Source organism: Diorhabda sublineata, chromosome 3, assembly GCF_026230105.1.
Source record: "Diorhabda sublineata isolate icDioSubl1.1 chromosome 3, icDioSubl1.1, whole genome shotgun sequence".
Taxonomy (NCBI): Eukaryota; Metazoa; Arthropoda; class Insecta; order Coleoptera; family Chrysomelidae; genus Diorhabda; species Diorhabda sublineata.
The window spans coordinates 33,176,754-33,196,403 of NC_079476.1; the positions used below are offsets into that span (position 1 = coordinate 33,176,754).

At 31.0% G+C, this 19,650-nt stretch overlaps 2 protein-coding genes across 16 annotated transcripts in view; one reads left to right on the top strand and one right to left on the bottom strand.

The window, feature by feature from the left end:
• LOC130442133 (cytoplasmic dynein 1 intermediate chain) overlaps nucleotides 1-10,274 on the top strand; it is a 56,269-nt gene extending 45,995 nt beyond the window's left edge. For all 15 annotated transcript variants that reach the window (XM_056776207.1, XM_056776210.1, XM_056776197.1 and 12 more), the window contains 6 exons: nucleotides 1,974-2,127; nucleotides 4,456-4,828; nucleotides 4,888-5,088; nucleotides 5,201-5,392; nucleotides 5,937-6,203; nucleotides 7,310-10,274. In XM_056776207.1, coding sequence (XP_056632185.1) covers nucleotides 1,974-2,127; nucleotides 4,456-4,828; nucleotides 4,888-5,088; nucleotides 5,201-5,392; nucleotides 5,937-6,203; nucleotides 7,310-7,471 — 1,349 coding nt within the window. In that variant the 3' untranslated portion in view covers nucleotides 7,472-10,274. The remainder of the gene's footprint in view (nucleotides 1-1,973; nucleotides 2,128-4,455; nucleotides 4,829-4,887; nucleotides 5,089-5,200; nucleotides 5,393-5,936; nucleotides 6,204-7,309) is intronic.
• On the bottom strand, nucleotides 10,142-17,350 carry LOC130442135 (uncharacterized). Its single transcript, XM_056776213.1, has 6 exons — nucleotides 16,684-17,350; nucleotides 15,406-15,553; nucleotides 15,191-15,349; nucleotides 13,953-14,236; nucleotides 12,417-12,612; nucleotides 10,142-12,254 (listed from the first exon to the last, which is right to left on the bottom strand). Exons 1-6 carry the CDS (start codon nucleotides 17,181-17,183, stop codon nucleotides 12,099-12,101), a joined length of 1,443 nt encoding a protein of 480 aa, XP_056632191.1. The 5' UTR covers nucleotides 17,184-17,350; the 3' UTR covers nucleotides 10,142-12,098.
• Nucleotides 17,351-19,650: the final 2,300 nt, after the last annotated feature.

A 19,650-nucleotide genomic window follows, 5' to 3' on the forward strand; every position in this document is an offset into this window, starting at 1 on the left:
AAACATGTGCACTCTCGTTAAATATTTTTGTGTACGATTTGGCCGTATTTTAATCAAGAAACATGTTTCACTAATACTCTTTTCTCGCAATGTTACACTGTTTTTTACGGAAAAAAACTTACATGATATTTTCCGAGGCCCCTCTCTCCCCAAAGTGAGATTAGATGATTATCAGCTAGACCCCCTCACTCCCTCGAACGCCTCACGTAAATAATGGACACCCCCAAAGTAAACTCGTCAATGTGGACGCAACTTTTGTATAATTAACTTCTTCGACTTTTGTGTTAAATCTAATCTTCTTGATGGTCCTTTTTTTTTCGTTGGGACGTTTTTACTTCAGCATCCTTACAGGAGAGAGAAAAATTTACTGATGCAATAGCCTTGTGCAATATCCACTTGTATACAATTTTTTGTCTTGTCCCTTCTCAAGCGCCCTTTATACTTTAATATATGGTTTATACCTTTATAAATCGCGATTTATATTCCGTCATCGGAGTGACTTCCTATATGCACTGCGAATAACATTTCGTACGTATTTCACCACTTCGACATAGTTCCCGACTGAGACGGACGTCTAAAAAGGATAACAGAAAAATTTTGATTTACCCGATCTGCGACGCCGACGTAACAGACGTAGCAAAAGGTTTCATGAACCTTGGATTCATCCATTTACGGCCTTGAGACTCATGAAAGGATTCTTTTACATAAAATATCAAGAGCTACGAAAACACAGTAAAAAGTTTTTCAGATGTTACAGAATGAGTACTACATCATTCGATAATTTACAACGACCAATTTTCCCAAGAAAAATATATTTGTTGATATATTTCCTCCCACAATCTCGCCTTCAATATTCTATCGTAATACTTTGGATTAAACTTGTCCCATAAAGGAGATCTCCTGTGCATTAGCGTGGTCAATTGCTCTAAATCAGTAATGTCAAAGAATACGACTCCTGGGCCGTATCAATGCCCCGCGATCGCAATGTGTCACAGAAAGAAAAATCATGTTTTTTAGAGATTCATTCGATTCATCTACGGATGTTTTAAATATTCGTACTTTCAAATATATAGATGTTTATAAGTAAGTAATCTTAATAAGTAAAATGTTATAATAATTCAGTTCATTTTTCTTTAATCTGGCCCACCTATGAATTCAAAATTTAATATATGGCCCTCTGCAAAATTGAGTTTGACATCTCTGCTCTACATCAATGTCGTCAACTTCTGGTATTTCCTGCTCGCTTGACGATCAGGCGGGAGACGAAGCACGTGACATCTGGTCAGAGCACGATTCATGAGCAAAACGCGAGAATATTATTTCGCTGTGCGGCCAGTCTCATACAAATTTATACTGTACAAAACATTCGCGCGGAAATGATTCCTCACCGCATCGCGTTCAATTTGTATCAAGTCACAGATTTTTTTCCGCGCGAATTATTTACCGCCAGTGCGGCCACTCCTATAGTATTGAATATACAGTACCAACATAATTTGCTTCCTTACATAAAAACATTTTTCCTGCCCAATTTTTATTGTAAAACATTGATTTTAATACAGTCTTAAAATAAATCTTACATATTGTCCATCCAGAGTTTGAGTTTCAAAACAATGTATAAGATGTTCATTTCGAGAACTGCTTTGTAATATTCAATCGGATATTCGGATAGACATTTCTTGTGAGGTATCCCAGTATCTTAGATTGAATCAAACAATTCCACTTGAATTTCTATGTTTTCTTCGTTGACTAATTTAAGTAACTCGCTTGGTATTCTATCTGGACCAGCCGATTTCTAATTTTTCATTATTTCAGGCTCATGTTTAACGTATAATTCTTTTTGTTCGCATTGTCAGTTTAGAGCTGTTCCATCTCATCTCTAGTTAGAATTGAATTTTTTACTATTTTAAGTGCTCTGTTTACTTTTGTATTTTAATGGCTTATGTGGTAACAAAAATCTCTGGTTGCTTTCGCAGTTCGAGAATTGAGTGAAGAGGAAAAACAGATGATTATACTCTCCGAAGAATTCCAACATTTCATCGATAGAACAGGACGAATTATGGAGAGAGCTCTGTGCGAAAGTGTGGATATTTATATGGATTATACTGGTAGCTTAGGAGAGGAAGGACTGTAAGTTTTCTTTTAAATCAGCAAAATGCTTCTAAACTCGTACGACGACATTCAGAAGCTGATTGCCCTCATAAAATTATTTTCTCATCCAACTCCTTTTAAACCACATCACTTATAGTGGTGTAAAAATTGAGTTGATTTTATTTTATTTTAGTAAATGTAAAATTTTATAAATACTTTGCAATGGCAAAGATCTAACTATTAGTAATTTTTCAAAACTATGGCATTATAATAATATGAAATTAGCAACCCCTACGAGATGTAATTTCATGAAATGCTTGTCATTCCTTATCCTTAAAACTGTTTCCTAGTGCCAAGATTCGGACAAAAAAATTATAAAATTATAATAAATTAGGTGAAGTGTTATTTCAACCCTATTTACAAAATTTCTATCTTTACATAAATTTAAAAAAAATGAAACACAACCACTTTATAGGCCCATCATAATTAAGAAACACCCTACGTATTTGGAGTACAATTTGATTAATAATTCAATGTTCTTAATCAAGAGCTAATGTGTAAAATTAATGTCCGAAGTTCGATTTGAGATCCAACGACGACTAGATAATTATGAAAAATTCAAGATTCGACAATGTAGATACAATTTTTTTCTATCTTTAACGTTATTACATCCTTTTCTTCACTTTGCTTCGTTGTTTACTTGTGAGTGAGCCCGCAATCTCGCGACACAACTGTTTATGAATTCTCAGGTAATTATATATACAGGGTATCTCTATATTCGGCCGACAACGTTCTACCACAGAGAGATCTAAATAAATGATTCATTTTGATATAGGAATACGAGCCCTTAAAGGGCCTGGTTTTTTTTCAAATTTGGTGACCAATATGCTCCTGAATAAAATAATATTTTGACATAAACAAAACTTGGAAAAATTTAACCAGTGATGCGTGACAAATTAATTAATTATTCATTTAATTTCGAATAATGATTAAGCGTTAGTAGTTCAAAACAAATGAATATTAAATAATATTTTTGAAAGGCCTTTAAGTACTCGAACATTAGGTCGCGCTTTAAGAGTGGACCATTCTACTGTATGGAAGGTTTTAATATTACATCCATACTAATTGGCCAGTGTTCAAGCATTAGAACCTAGAACTTTTTAGGTGCGTATGGAATTTTCAAACTGGTATTTACAAAATTGTCGTAAAAATCGAAATTTTTCCAAAATATGTGTTGTATACCGACGAGGCTAGATTTAGTAGGGAAGGAATTTTCAACTCTAGAAATGGTCACGTTTGGGATGAAGAAAATCCGCACTTTGTTCGTGAAAGAGGATTTCAGCATAAATATTCGGTAAATATGTGGGTGGGTATGGTCGGATATTGCATAATCGGGCCTTACATTGTACCAAATAAATTGAATGGAGCAATTTATACGCACTTTCTGGAATAAATGTTGAATGAATTATTGGGGAATGTACCTTATAAATATAAGACAACACTTGTGGTTTCAATACGAAGGGAAAATCTGTTCATTTTACTTCAGCGGCAAGAAATTACTTAAACAGACGATTTAGAGATAAATGGATTGGTCGTGGTGGCCCAATTGTTGACCTCCAAGATCAACTGACTTAAATCCTATCGATTTTTGTCACATGGGGCTATTTGAAGTCCTTAGTGTACGAAACAATAATCGAATCTAAACCAGATCTAATAGTTAGAATTCAAGCTGCGGCAGAAATCATTCAATCTCATCCAAATTTATTTTCAAAAGCGTGTTTTTCAATGACAAAACGGTGTAATAACGATTAGATAAAAAAATTTTTGCCTTTTTTTTTGTATTTTCTGAAGTAACCAGCTTGATTGGACGACAAGAACGTTCACCATCATAATGGTTCTTTTCGATGGAGCGGAGTCCAGGATAACATTTTTGAAGCCTTTGCTGAGCATGTACAGTATATTTTTTTCATCCAGAAGCAATGATAAATCAACACACGAAATTGCTTTGAAAATAACAAAAGTAGCTTCACTTAAATGACTGTCACTATCTAATCCAAATGTCATGAAATTTTGCACATAATCTTTTGAAAGTTAGTACTCCATATGGATTTGACAATGGCAGCGCCATCTGTGTGTCGGTCAGTTCATTTTCATTGCAACTATTCCATTTTAGTAAACTTGATCACTATATTAAAGGATACATGACTCAAAAATGATTCAGTATAAATTACTATATTCACTTCATAAACTATTTTCCTAATTATTCTATGATATTCTAATTTGTGTCATTTTTTTAAAATGTGTTTGAATTTTATATGAATGTCACCATATATTTTGTTATATAATAGACTCGTTTTTAATTGATAGGGACGAAAAATCACATCAACGTATTTCATTCCATCGAAATTTCTTCGACGAACGATGGTCACGTAACCGTACTGTTACCTCACTGGATTGGTCACCTCAATATCCCGAACTTCTCCTGGCAGCTTATAATAATAACGAAGAGTCTCCGAACGATCCGGATGGCGTAGTTCTTATTTGGAATACTAAATTTAAGAAAACTACACCAGAGTACGTTTTTCACTGTCAAAGTGCTGTTCTATCAGCCACTTTCGCTAGATTTCATCCCAATTTGATATTAGGTGGAACTTATTCCGGACAAATAGTGTTGTGGGACAATAGAGTGCAAAAAAGGACACCCATACAAAGAACGCCATTATCGGCGTCAGCACATACTGTAAGTCATCATTAACTAAATTTTAATATAGTCTTATTTATTTATTTATAATTATTTAGCATCCTGTATATTGCATGAACGTTGTTGGCACCCAAAACGCACATAATCTTATAAGCATTTCTACTGATGGTCGACTTTGTTCGTGGTCTCTCGATATGCTCGGCCAACCTCAAGAAATTCTAGAACTCCATCGAATGCAATCTAAACCAGTTGCAGTTACTTGTCTAGACTTTCCCCATTCGGACGTTAACAATTTTGTGGTAAGTATAAATGATTTAAGCGGAGGGGATATCTCCCTATATCTTAATTTGATTGTATAAAGAAATTATAATTTCATGAAAAACTAGATAAATACAATAGATATGTTTTTAGGTGGGAAGTGAAGAGGGTTCGGCATATTCTGCATACCGACATGGGAATAAAGCCGGTATCACCGACACATACGATGGTCATCAAGGACCTGTTACTGGAATTAGTGTAAATGGTGTTCAAGGAGGTATCGACTTTTCTCACATGTTCCTTACATCATCAATAGATTGGACAATTAAACTTTGGAGCCTTAAGGTTAATACTTTTATAGTTAATTATTTAGAAAATTTAATTATTTTATTTTTATTGGTTTTAGCATTTATATAGCAGAAAATGAAACTAAATTTTCTATTAATTATTTTTGGTACTTGATTGCTTGAGTCTTTCAAGCCTGGTCGATATACCAATCGAAGGATGAAACATAGAAATTGTGAATGGTTCAAATTCTACTTTATTAATCATATAAATTACATCTGTTAAAATATTCAGTTTAAAGTCAATTCAAGTATACTTGTTCTTGGAATACTGCTCAGACGTTTTCCACATTTTTATTTATCTTAATCACAATTTGTGAATGTCCATTTGATAATCAGATACTTGTAATAATTATAATTAAATTCAAAACTCAATATGCAGTTAGTCATCTGTCGACTAAATCAATCATTTTCATTTGAACAATTTCAAATTCAAAACTATTAGATGAAACAAAATAGGAAATCAACAGATTAAATACAAAACGCGGATATAGTTTTAAGTTTTTTCTTATCTTTTGTTATATGGCTTTTTTTTCTAATTTCAGGATTCTAAACCAATCTATTCGTTTGAAGATAATGGAGATTATGTTCTCGATGTAAAATGGTCCCCGACGCATCCGGCTTTATTCGCTGCCGTTGACGGAAGTGGCCGATTAGATTTGTGGAATTTAAATCAAGATACAGAAGTGCCAGCAGCTAGTATAAATGTAGAAGGAAATCCGGCCTTAAATAAAATATCTTGGACACCAAACGGATTGCAGGTTACAGTTGGTGATAATCAAGGGAAGATATGGGTCTTTGATGTAGCAGAGGTAATTTTATACTTTAGACTCAAAGAAAAATGAAATAATTTGTAAGTGGAACCTTCTTGTAACCTAAGTTTCCAATTTTTCCCATCTCCTTCTGATCTTTAGGTTTTTGATAGTACTTCCTGTCTCTATTACTTGTTAATCTCACAGTTTCCATTCTGAGAATATGTCCATAACAATTAATTTTTTTTTTCTTTTTGGTCCTTATTACTGTCTTATGTCCTCATGCCTCCATTTATCTTACCTCGTTTTACTGCTGCTCTTCTTAGTTGCTTCATTTCAACTGTGTTAATCTTTGCTTCGATCTTCTTTTGCAATTTCAAACTTGCATATATTACTATTGGCATTGCTTTTCTTATACTAATCTCCATTTTACCTGTTTAGGTGTTTGAAGAATATTCCCGTTCCTCTTGTACCCAGTGTTTCCATTTTTTCCAAGCTGCTGCTGATCTTATCATTTCAATTAGTGCTGTTACTTTCTATCTTATATCTTCTTTTTTTAGTCTAATCACTTTTTCTCAACTCTTGATAGTACTTCCTGCTTCCATTACTTTTCTTGTTAATCTCACTGTTTCCATTCTAGAGATATGTCACCAACCAATTGCTTTCTCTTTGTGGCTCTTATTATTGTCTTATGTCTTCATACCTCCATTTATCTTACTTCGTTTTACTGCTGTTCTTCTTAGTTGCTTCATATTAACTGTGTTGATCCTGGCTTTGTCCTCTCTCAATATTAAACTTATACCACTAGTGGCATCGTCTTTCTAATATGGATCTTTATCTTCACCTCCATGTCAATATTTCTTTGTTTCAGTATGGTCTTGTTTAATGTTTACTACTTTTTCATTGATTTATTCTCCCTATTTGCTAGTATTACCTTAATCTTCTCATCCTCTGTCAATTTAGTTTCTTGACGCCGTTACTCTTTTTTGTGTCTCACCTTTGCTTCTTACCTCATTTGTAATTTGATCTTGTTATGAATTTTAGATTGATTTTACAGGTATTTACTTCCATTCTTGTATTTCTTTAGTCCATATAATCATTAAACTCTACATCTTACGTAATCTTAAAATTTTGCGATTATTTTTGTTTATTCGTTTTTTTTTTAGACTTTCGCACATCCGAGGCACGATGAATGGAATAAATTTCTTTATACAACACAAGAATTAAGAAATAATCAAGTCGATGACGAATTGGAAAAATTAAATATGTCAGTACCGAATACATCGTTAGGTAGCATGAGTTCTTTATCTTTGACTCCACTTCGATGAAATACTAATAAGAATATGAAAATAGTCTAATTATTCAAATATCTAAAACGCCTATTCAAGTATAAAAAAATATTTTGTTGGAAAGATGCATAGAGTGTCCCTACTCGAATTAACCTAAATTTTAAATATATATCATTAAATGGTAACATAAATTGATTGTTTATTTCTTGGAGGGATACTCCATGTAACATATAAATTTGCTTAATATTTTTTGTTCATCTTTTTCCTACAAAAAAAAATAATTGAGTTTATTAAAAAAATATTTTTATACAAAATATCTTTAAAAGTGTCATGATTGTTTATTGATCTAGATTTAAATTATCCAAAAACTATTTGTTACCTTTCAATATTAGAATAGAAAATGACTGAAAGACAAAAAGTTTCACAACCCTAATTTGTTTGGTGAAACTATTTTTTTCCCAGGCTTTTGTATCACGACCATACGCTAGCAGTATTCTGGACAGTGTAAAACTCTTGTTCATTTCCCAATTCACTCTTAATGATGATTCTACTTGCTATTATTAAAAAGATTGTTTATTTATAGACGAAAAAAATATAAATTAACAAAAAAATGTAATTAATTTATTTAAAAAAAAATCATATTTTTTTGGAATGTTTCCAATAAAAAAATACTGAATTCTTTTCACGCAGTTTTGTATTGTTTAATTGTCACTGCATCTGAAGATATACAAGACTTTTCAACGTCTTCAACAGCTCTTTTCTGATAACGATCCTTAGAAAAGCTTCCACATCTATGGGAAGGCTTTTTAAGCCTGACATTGTATACAACTGTTCTTTCATCAAATCTCTGTTCAATCAGGAGCTTCTGCTGGCAATCTTGAAGTAAACAACATCCGCATGTTGATCCCAGTTACGTTCGGCCATCTTGTTAGTCTTTTCTCCGAGTAACCGGAGCATAATTTGTCGATAGTATCCACTCCTCCTTTGGTTGTATTTTAAACCATAACACGTGTCAACACAAAATTTTACTTTGATGCTAATGTAAATTTCGATAGTTTAGGTCGTAATTACACGAAAAAAAATATATATGAAATAGAATAGTTTGCTTTTGTATTTAGAAGACCAACTAAACCATATTTTTAAAAATTTGTGGTTTTAATGTTTAATTAAAGATAGACCCATACAAATAAATATAAAAAGTAAAAAATACTTCAAAAGTGTACACGTTCACTTTTTCTTTTATGTTTATAAGTACTTTCTCTCAATAAACTCCATATATAGTCTCCCATCATGTTTTCATTGTATTTGCCTTGATAACGCTTTTCGAAGTTCATAATTTTCTGATGAAAACATTCTCCTTGCTCTTCTGAATACGCTCCCATATATATTTTTAAATTTATCGTAATGGGTATGGAGCATATGAACATTCAATGACATCCAGTAACTCATGGCATTAACATTTTTTAGCATATCTTCAACTAACTTTTCATAGTTTTCAGCTTTTTTGTTTCTTAAAAATCCAGAAATGACTACTTAAAAACTGTTCCAACTGGTTTTTTGAATACGATTCAGTAACTTTGGAAATTCTTCAATTTGTCCAATTTGCGGACCAAGAAAACCCCCAGCTTTAACCTTTGCTTCTGATACCTTAGGAAATAGTATATTACATAACAAGAGTTGTAAGTAACCCATTACTCACGAAGTGAAAAATTTTATGCACGAAGCCGCGCAGAGGCGAGTGCATAAATTTCATGAGTGCGTTATGGGATTATAACTTGTGTAACGTACTATACTTTTTCTACGCCCGTTCATTTTTTTCCATTATGTAAAAAACATGCTACTTAAGAAAACGTGTCCTATTTTGAAAGAAATTGCATAATGTGCTGCCTACATTTAGGGGCATCACTCTTTCAATCCTAAATATATCTCGCTAATGCTAAAAGTTTTTATGTTTTTTAATTGACTAAATTTGTGTAAATAGACCAAATAAAGTCTTACGTAAATAAAAATTTGTAATTTAATTAAACCAAGAAGTTTAAGTTTTCTTCTCAAAACGCACGTGTATGTTATGAGATCTCATTACGTGCATGTTATTGTTAAATGTCATTTACAAAGAATGTTGAGTTTGCGCTTTTTGACGTTTACAGATATGGGCGTAGGAAAAAACTTTTTCGAGTACCCAAAAGCTGAGATTTGATGGAGTTTTTTAATAAATTGTTTCATTAACCCTAGCTTAATGTGCAGAGGCGGCATTAACACTTCAACAATGAAATTTTATTTATATGTTACATGTGTTCTTCTATATTGTATACATTAAGAAAGGAATTAACATAATTTAAGTCTGGAACAATTAAGTTTTGTAAATATCGAACTTTAACCGTACTTAAAAAAATGATATTATTTTTTTTGTAAAACCGCTAAACTAATGTTAAAATGGCTCAGTTTGTGATTATTTTATAAAAAATGCTTTCGTATACATATAAATTTTTTGTTAGCTTATCGCGACTAAGGAACTTCTATACGCTTATACTATTTCATATTATACTTTTTTTTCTCATTTGCTAACGGTAATTTGTAAACTTGAAAATTGAATGGCGAAATTCACTATAAGCAAAAAATATTGACATTTATAAATTATGCGTTCGACGTTAGTCTAGATAATCTCCATAATTTTAAAGAGGTGTAACTATAAATATAATTGAAATACGATTTTAGGTTACATTTTTATTATTTATTCCCATTATAGTGATACAATTCAATAGCAATTTACATTTTCTTTTCGATACTTTTACCGAATCTAATTTTATTAAACATTGTAACTAATAAAAATTTTTGATTTGTTGTTTGTTTTATTTATTTTTATAAAATGCACCAGTTGAATCGGTCAATTGAGAAACAATTTATATGCAAAAAAATTAATTTTCAGGAAATCAAAAAAATATCCCGTTGATTCATAATTCAACCTCATATTATATATATTGATTTTTTTTTGTTTCTCCAAGGGTTTTATAAGCTAATTCTACCAAAATCTTCATAATTTGAAATAGATGTAACTATAAATATAAATGAAATACAAATTTAGGTTACATTTTTATTATTTATTCCCATTATAGTGAGACAATTCAATAGTAATGTACATTTTGTTTTCGATACTTTATATACCAAATTTAATTTCATTAAAATTTTGTAACTAATAAAAATTTTTTATTTGTTGTTTGTTTTATTTACTTTCATAAAACTAGCACCACTTGAATCGGTCAATTGAGAAACAGTTTATATTCGAAAAATTAATTTTCCAGAAATCAAAAACAAATCCGGCTGGTCCATAATTCAACATCACATATTTTTGTGATTTTTTTATGTTCCTACAATAATTTGGTAAGCTAATTCCACCAAAATAAAATTTTATCTTTATATTTAAAAAAATATAAACGGCTATTGATTTGATATTTTTCCGATTCGTAGTTCTCAGTGTCGGATTTGCTTTTAAAGAAGATATTTCGCTTTTCTAACTAACAAGAACAATGGTCTTCGAAATTCACTTCCGTGAAATAAAAAAGTTACTTCGGAGGCAATAATAATTGTTACGAAATTCTGGTTGAAGCTGATTTTTGCGATGGTATGACAATATATGGAATGATGTATTGCTTCTAAAAATACTGATTAAAAGATATTTTGTCATATATAAAAATATTTTGTTTTCATGCATTTTCCAAACTTTGTTTCTCAATTCAGTTTATTGTCATCTATATTGATAAGTTACCAGTCATAAAGTTTACCAACAACGTCAGGTTATGTAGACTTTGACTTTTTGTCCTTGGTTTTTTCAAGTCAAAATTTGTACATTGAGTACACCAAAAAAGTTTTTTGCATACTATTTGTTATAAAACTATAAAGTTGAAATTTTAAATTTATCCAGACTTCATCATCAATTTAATATGTCTAACTCATTTTGGCCCAAAAGGGACATGAGGTGTTTCTCAAATGACTGATTCGCAAAAATTGGACTCATTTGACATATATCCTAATTAATTATTTGAAATTTATTCTTTAAAAAGTATTTCAAGCTACATCATTTCATACTAAAGTTCTCACTCGAAAAGTTTACTCCAGTGGAGCTTGGTAACTGTTATATGACTAATGTTATTAGAGCTCCACAAAACAAATACAAACTACGATTTCCTCAAACTAATTGTATTTGCCTTAATAATGGTTTTAATAAATTTGTGTTTTCAACAATTTCATTTACTTTGAAATCATAATTGGTTCATGGCCGGTCAAGAGTTATATTTGCTCCGTTTCTTATTGGCACTTACCTTGTTGTCAATTTGTGATAAGAAACAAAAGGAATTAAAGTTGTTCTTCTCAATTACACTATTACTAAATGCAAACAGTATAAATATTATGACGGGTAGACAGCCTCACGCCATCTACCGTTGCCTGTTAAGAAAGTTTGTACAATATTCTAGAACAATTGCAGGAGCATATATTATAAGACAATATTAATTGAGTTATCAATTGTTTCGATTTAACATTATTTCAAATACTTTTATTAATTTTTTAAATTAAAGCAATGTCGAATTTGTACCTGGTTTTCACAGAAAAAATCCAATCGTTATAATTGTATAAAGATGTATTTGAATAAAATATTTTTTGAAAAATTCAGTTATAAAAATATATTTTCTTCCGAGGTAAAATGACGGTAACACTTGCGACTGAGTTCTGGGCCAAGTTTTTTAACAGTTGCAGTCGGACCCAGTGCTCTCCTAATAGGTAAATTTTGAATAAGCACTTCACCTGTATCCGCGCAGTCTTTATAAGCCTAAAATAAAAACAACAAAATAATCTACTCAGCATCATATAATTAAACCATGTTAAGTATAGTATTTCAACATGGTAAAGAAATTCTGTATCATTCACCATAAGGAGATAAGGCCATATAATATATAAAATTTGGAAACCTTTATATGATAACAATATTTACCTGAAAAAATGAAGACATAGTAGGATACTCAGCCATTATAGCTTCAGCTGTTTCTAATCGAGCTAAAGGAAACATTGTTAACATCTGACACCAAAGTCGACTTAATCCATTGCCTTTTCTATCAACTTTAACAACATCTTTATTGGCATCGTTAAAATATTCACTTTGAAGCTTATATTTTTCTTCTTGTTGTTTTCTAAAAAAAAAGAAAAGAGGTAGTAATGAAGTATGAATTTTTGGAACTGTTTGTAAAGAATTGTCGGAGGTTTCTGAGCTCCAAAATTGTTTGATAAACTATATTTTATGGTGGGATGTAATTTTAACTTGGACTAGTTCGATTTACCTTGGTGACATATTTTGGTTCACATAAAAGTAAACCTTTACAAATTTCTCTTCGAGGTGTATCATCATTACATTGATTTTTTTTCTCGGTCATATAGGAGTGAATAATATGAAATCTTTCAAATTTCTCCAACTATTTAATTCTGATGAATTATTTACAACCTTTAAGTTCGCTAATTAGCACAATGCAAATTAATTATGAGAAATATTAGCTTTTTAGATCTAACCATTTAGTGAAAAAAGAGGTAATAGATATATTTTCTTAAGATAGCGAAAGGTCCATCCAGTATTATAGGGAGTTGACGGAAAATCAACCACGTAAAAACTTGTATTTTGGCATCCTAAAACTATTCTCAAAATTCACATATAATTAGATAGTCCCAAGTTCTGAATCTAAAAGTTAATAAAAAATGATACTTATACATTTAGCAATAAATTATAACCTTAATATTACGAGTTTTTGATCGGGACTACAAGTTGACCTGAGATAATTATCTGACTGCGCGCTCTACGCACCCTATCTAGAAAACGGTTCAAGGTATAAAAAAATGTTAAGTACAAAAGTTGTAGAGAATTAAACTCTCTACAATATTATAATAGCGTAAAACCCATAGAAAACGAGAAATTTGTAAAAATGTGAAAAAAATCGACTTTTGTGACCTTTCACCCCTGACTTTAAAATTTGCGACCATCCAATTATATCTGAATTATGAGAACAGTTTTAGGTTGCCAAAATACAAGTTTTTACGTGGTAATATACTGGGTATGTCGATTTTCAGAGATATTCTCCTAATTTGGCCTAAGATGATTCGACTACCATGTGGCAGTTCGTTAGAAATGTGATTTTTTGATAAAAGAGAGACAGAAGTCCATATAAATTAACATGTTTTAAATAACATCTTACAAAATTTTGTGATATTGAGCATTTCAGGTAAGTAAGCAAAATTTTTTCATTCTATTAAATTCAAGTGAGTGTAGCATGAATGAAAATAAAAATTAGTTTTACCTTTGATCCCTGAAGATCATAACTTGGTTATAAAAACGGGTATCAAATAGTGTAATTTCAAGTATTGTGGTAGTAAAAGTGTTTTCAGTATAAAAATAATATTCAAATAATAAAAATCCTCACTTGAATGATTGTCAGTACTTTTATTAGGTAAAAATAATTTTTTTACTATAAAAAGTTAAACTTACTTATAAGGAATTTGAGCTACAGACTTTGTTGCCATAAATACAAAGGAAGCTAAATCTTCTTTTGTCGGAACATACTGCCAGAAAATTGGAAAATTAATATCCAATTGGATCATCTCTTCTTCTTGAGAAAAAGTTGGTTTATTCAGACTATATATAAGTACAGTTAGATGATGAAAATTAGTATGTTCTTTGATGTTTAGTATTAACTGAAGAAGAGAACCAAATTGGTGTGGCAATAAAATAATTAAATAATGTGTCTCTTTCTGTTCAGTAACTTCAGGTATCTAAAATAATATTACACTAAAAACCACAATTTGATTAGTAATTCATGGGAACAGCAGATGCCAAACCAATGGGATAAGGCAATAATTTACTCAGTACATAAGATGGACAGGGGATGTTCCAGATTACATGAATTATAGGAGGATTACTTTGTTCGATGTCATATACAAAGACCCAACTAGAATCATAAGAAATAGATTGGGCAAATACTTGGCTGAACAAATGGGTGAGTACCAGAAAGATTTCAAAAAGGGGAATTCAACTAGTGATCAAATTTTTATTTTAAACATAATCAAGAACAATAGCTATGACAACAATTAAAACTGAAGCTCCTCTTTGTGAATTCCAAGTAAGTGTATAATCCAATAAGTAGAAAAATTTGTTTCAGGCGCTAGTAACACTTAAAATACTTAAGGAAATACTATGTTTAATATAAATGACGCTGATACAGATGATGTGGTAGATAAATAGAAGTAGAACGAAAAAGTAAGAAGAGAAAATGTTTCTACCATTTAAAAAGAAAGCAGAAGATTATGGACTAATCATAAATGAACAAAAGACCAAATATATGGAAAGAATATGAATATCTTCAATCAATTAAAAGTGATGACAGCACCTAGGAAGTATAATATATTTGATCAAGTCCAGGAATTCGAATACCTGACAGTGACTGACAAAATATTTGGACCCTAGGAGAACTATTAAGATCAAAAGATATTTCATAAACCACCAAGTTACACATTTACAAGATAGTTTTACAACTAACAAAGCTTTATGGCAGCGAGTGTTGAAATATAAACAAAACAAAGATGGTTGAAGGAAGATCTAGAATGATTAGTAATAGAGAACTGGTGTGAAGCTGTCATGGAACAAAAATAAAAGGGGGAAAGCAGTAGAGTCACTCCAAGTCTTGTGCCTATATATAGCAATAGCTTTTTCATGGTTAATCAACTTACTGAATTATCAGTTGAATAAATCTTTCTACTCCATGAAATTACACCAATTAGTGAAGAATGTTTTCTGTATGCAACTCCACAATTTTCCAATTGTTGTATAATGGTACTTCCATATTCAACATTATTAAATGTTGATTCATCTATATTAACTATAATATCCTAAAACAATATAGTTTTTAAAAACATCTACTAAGAGGTTATTTGTAAACACTTACTTCTAGTAATTTTTCAGGATTACTTGATTTTTTAATGTCTCTTTGTTTTTCTTTAGACAATTTTTGATCTTTCTGCTTCTTTTTGTCACCCTTTCTTCTTACATCTTCTTCAATATCATTCTCATTGTAGTTTATAGTTCTTTTGAGACTATAACATGGGATACAAATCTGAATTTGCATTTCATAAGAATAATAGAAAATATTTTGTAGTATTTATATAGGGAAGAATAACTATGTAAATGATGAGAGCTCAATGTAATTACAATCGGAGCTTTTTAATAATAGGTTTCCAAATCCGAACCCAATTAAAACTGTGATTTAGAGAAATAAATTTGGACAAACAGGTCTCATTGAATTATTTCATGTCTGCATAACTTTTAAATAAACAAAAGCAGTTTTCAGTGTAAATAAATTAATAGGTGGTCAGTGGCGGATTTACAGATAAGCCGCTACAGGCTGTTCATATTTTGTCAACTCTACTGACCTCTAAAATTCTATAGATCTAAATTATTTATATTTTATTTTTTTTTCAATAAAATTAAAAATTTATAATTTGAGAACTAAGATTTTGTGTAAGATCCTTAATTATACTCTAGTCCTTTTTCTTCTCATTTTTCCTTTTGCCCTCTCTAGGGCGACGGGAATTCTCCAGTTTAATATTTAAAATAAAAAAATTAATTAATGTGAATCACTTTTTACAAATAACTAAAAAAATTTTTTAATGAATTTAATGATTAGACCATGAATATTTGAAGATGATTGGATGGTGTGAATAAGTGTTGAAAGTACCGAAATTTCAATTATAAACAGATTGTTGCTGCTATATTCATAATCATAATGGTATATTTCATAAAGCATATAATACTATATTAAAATTTTTATTGAATAACATATTTCTGTGATAATTTCTAAACTTGTCTCAGTGTGAACAATAAAAAAATTTGAAAAAGCATTTGTCACCCCTTGAAATCCACCCTCTAGGTTTCAGCCTGCTGGTGAATCCACCACTGAATAGATTATCAAAGAATGGGGCCTGTACAATTACCTTACTTTTTAAACACACTATATATTTCAATTCACTAATTCACAAATAAATCAGGGATTAGAAATATATAACCCTAAAAATTAAGGAAAATAGTAAAACTATTCTAATTTGCATTTATACAGAAGTTTTGAGATAGTTTATAGATGAAGAGTCAAGTTTTCTTATGGTATTACAGAAGTTAAAAAAAATATAACTGAAAACTTTAGCATGCATAAATAGTGATTATTACATACCCATTTTTAATTTTATTAATCCCATTGTCAGTTTTTATATCTTTTTCTTGAGCAATGCATTTGTTGACCAATCTTTGGGTTTTTGAATAAGATTTATTTTGTAATTCATCGTTATTATCATCGGACATGAAGTTATTTTGTTGATTTTCAAATATTTCATTTCCATTTAAAATATCTTCGCTATATGTACCCTCGTTTGAAGAAGAATCAGATAAAACTATAATTGGATTTGAATTTGCTTGAGATGAAATAGAGGTTGCAACAGGAGAATATTTTTGAGAGAGTCCTTTTAAAAGTTCACTACAAGTTTCATTGTTTATATAGGATTTTTCACAAATTTCTGAAGTCTCTTCAAATTCGCTTAAATCATAAATGTTCTTACTAACCCCATTAAATGAGCCTCTAAAATTAACATTGACAATTGAACTGTTAGCTTCGTCAATTATTGTGCTGGAGCTACTGTTACTGTCGTAATCTGTGTTAATCTCGATTCTTTCCATTTATAAACAAGTAAAAATCACATATTTATTTGTACCGTAATTCTGTACTTAAAACTGTGAATTCAAAATGCTTAAAACCACAAATGTATTTGTTTCCAATTGTATATACTTCAGTTTGACAAACAGTGTTGCCACAAGCCCGTACTTTTCTTTAAAATTTTTAAACCAAAATTATTGTCACTTTTTATATAAATACTAGCTAAAAAACCCGGCTTCGCCGGGAGTTGATATGAGATGACGTGGTAGAGTCGAAATAAAAAAATAAACTATGACGTAAAAAGTAAAAAAAAAGGTTATTGAAAACGTTTTCTCATTATTTACAATACTTGTTTATAAACAACATTTTTCATTTTATTGTCCGAAGTATATATACATAAATTTTTTGGATTTCCTACTCTTGAGCAAGCTACATATAGCTGACCGTGAGAGAAGCAGGATTCTTTGAGGTTAATGCCACAATATTTTAAAGTTTGTCCTTGCGCTTTGTTAATTGTAAAACTAAAGGCTATTTTTATTGGAAACTGCAGTCTTTTAAATTGAAATGGCAATTCCGAAGAGATCAGAGGTATTCTAGGTATAAATACTGTCTGTCCTTTGGTCTTTCCAGAAATAAGTTCAGCTTCAATGATATTATTCGATAGCTGTTTTACGATCATTCTAGTTCCATTACATAATTTTGGGGAGTTGAGATTTCTGAGTAGTATGATTGGAGTTCCAATTTTCAGACGAAGGCAGTGTAATGGCATTCCTGGTACTTGTAAAGAGTTTAGAAATTCAGTGGGGAAGTTGACACTTTCTTCAATGGATACCATCGTGTCGATCGATTTATATATTTTCTCTTCACCAGGTATTTTCTTTAGAATATTAAAATTGATATCGTCAACAATATTATTTTTAGTGGCCAAAATTGCTCTTTGAAATATCCACTCTGCATTAGTATAGTTCTGAATAATATTTGGATAAATTTTGTCGATTAGTTCGTCTTCAGTAGTGGCTATATTACAGAAATCACTATTAAGTTCAATGAGGCCGGTCGTTTGGTCAGTAGGATATGTACCTTCGCCGATTTGTAAAAGTATTTTAGCAAATTGTGCTGTTGTTTCATCTCTTGATAATTCAACTCTCATGTTTTTTGTTAATTGCAGTATTTGTACTTGTGGCCAGAGATGTGATTTTTTCAAGCATGCATTGATCTCGTCTGCTGATGTTGACTTGGGAATATTTCAGAGTTTTTTCGCAATTCTTGTAATGTTCTGTCCATGGCTTCTATAAATTTTTTATGGGCCATGGTGCATTCATCCCAGATGATAATTTTAGCTTGTTTTAAAATTTGACCACGTCCAGATTTTCCTGAAATTTTACATACCGGGAATTGTTGTTCGGCTATATTCAATGGTAGTTGTAAGGCAGAATGGGCAGTTCATCCTCCTTCCATAAGTGTGGCTGCAATGCCAGATGATGCTAGTGCCAGTGCGATGAGTTTTTTAGCACGTATTTCCGCCAGTATTAGATTTATGAGAAACGTTTTACCAGTGCCTCCTGGTGCGTCCAAGTAAATAATTCCACCAATATTGTTATTTATCCGGCTCATTATAACGTCGTAAACATTTTTTTCATTGTCATTGAGAAGTGGTTTGTTGTGAGCAATGTATTCAAGTACTTCATTGATGTTGTAACTTTTTTCCTTCATAATTTCGTAGTTTAGCACACTAAAAGCATTTCTTTGTGGTGCTGGCATTCCAAGTTCTACTAAGGCCTGATTATTTATTGCTAAACATTTATCTTCTAAGCGAATGAGTGTTTCATTGAAGATCTCGTCATTCGATAACAGATGGCGCCACTGGACTTAATTTCCAAGTTGAAGGGTCGGAAAGTCCCTTATATCTTTAAAAACATGCCCTTTAGATTAAAACGGGAACTTTCTTGTTCGAGGAGGGATAAAGGGCTATCACACCACATAAGTCCCTTTATCGTGTCGGGACTCCTTTTTAAGTTTTATCGGCACGCACATTTTATCGACTTAGTTTTATTATATATATAGATAAATCTTCAATTTTGGAGAATGTTCAAAGGTAAAATACATCCAGACTGAGCAACAATATATAAATAAAAGTTGCTGTATGCAGTCTATGAGTTATTAGCTTCATATTGTATTTAGGTCAACTCACCTCTTCTCAAGTCCACAGTTCTAGCTGCTCTAATTCCGTTAGTTGAATTCCACGTGGCATTGTATAAAAAAAATAATCTACACGAACAGTCACTGTATAAAAATCAAACTTTCCCTTCAACAGTTAAAAAACTAAAGCGGTAATAATCCTTTAATACACCTGAGAATAAAAAATAAAAATTGAGTTAGGTTAGTTAAGTTAGTTAAGAAACCTGGATCATGGTTCGATTGGCCGGTAACAGGTAATAAAGATGTACAAAATCGTATCTCAAATTTATTAATTAGTATGGTTACAACCCC

Excerpts from the sequence above, each read along its gene's own strand:
- LOC130442135 (XM_056776213.1), bottom strand. The coding sequence starts at position 17,183 with ATGGAAAGAATCGAGATTAACACAGATTACGACAGTAACAGTAGCTCC. Across the intron at positions 15,554-16,683 it reads ATTAATAAAATTAAAAATGG|TCTCAAAAGAACTATAAACT; the intron begins GTATGTAATAAT and ends CCCATGTTATAG. Across the intron at positions 15,350-15,405 it reads ATCCTGAAAAATTACTAGAA|GATATTATAGTTAATATAGA; the intron begins GTAAGTGTTTAC and ends ATATTGTTTTAG.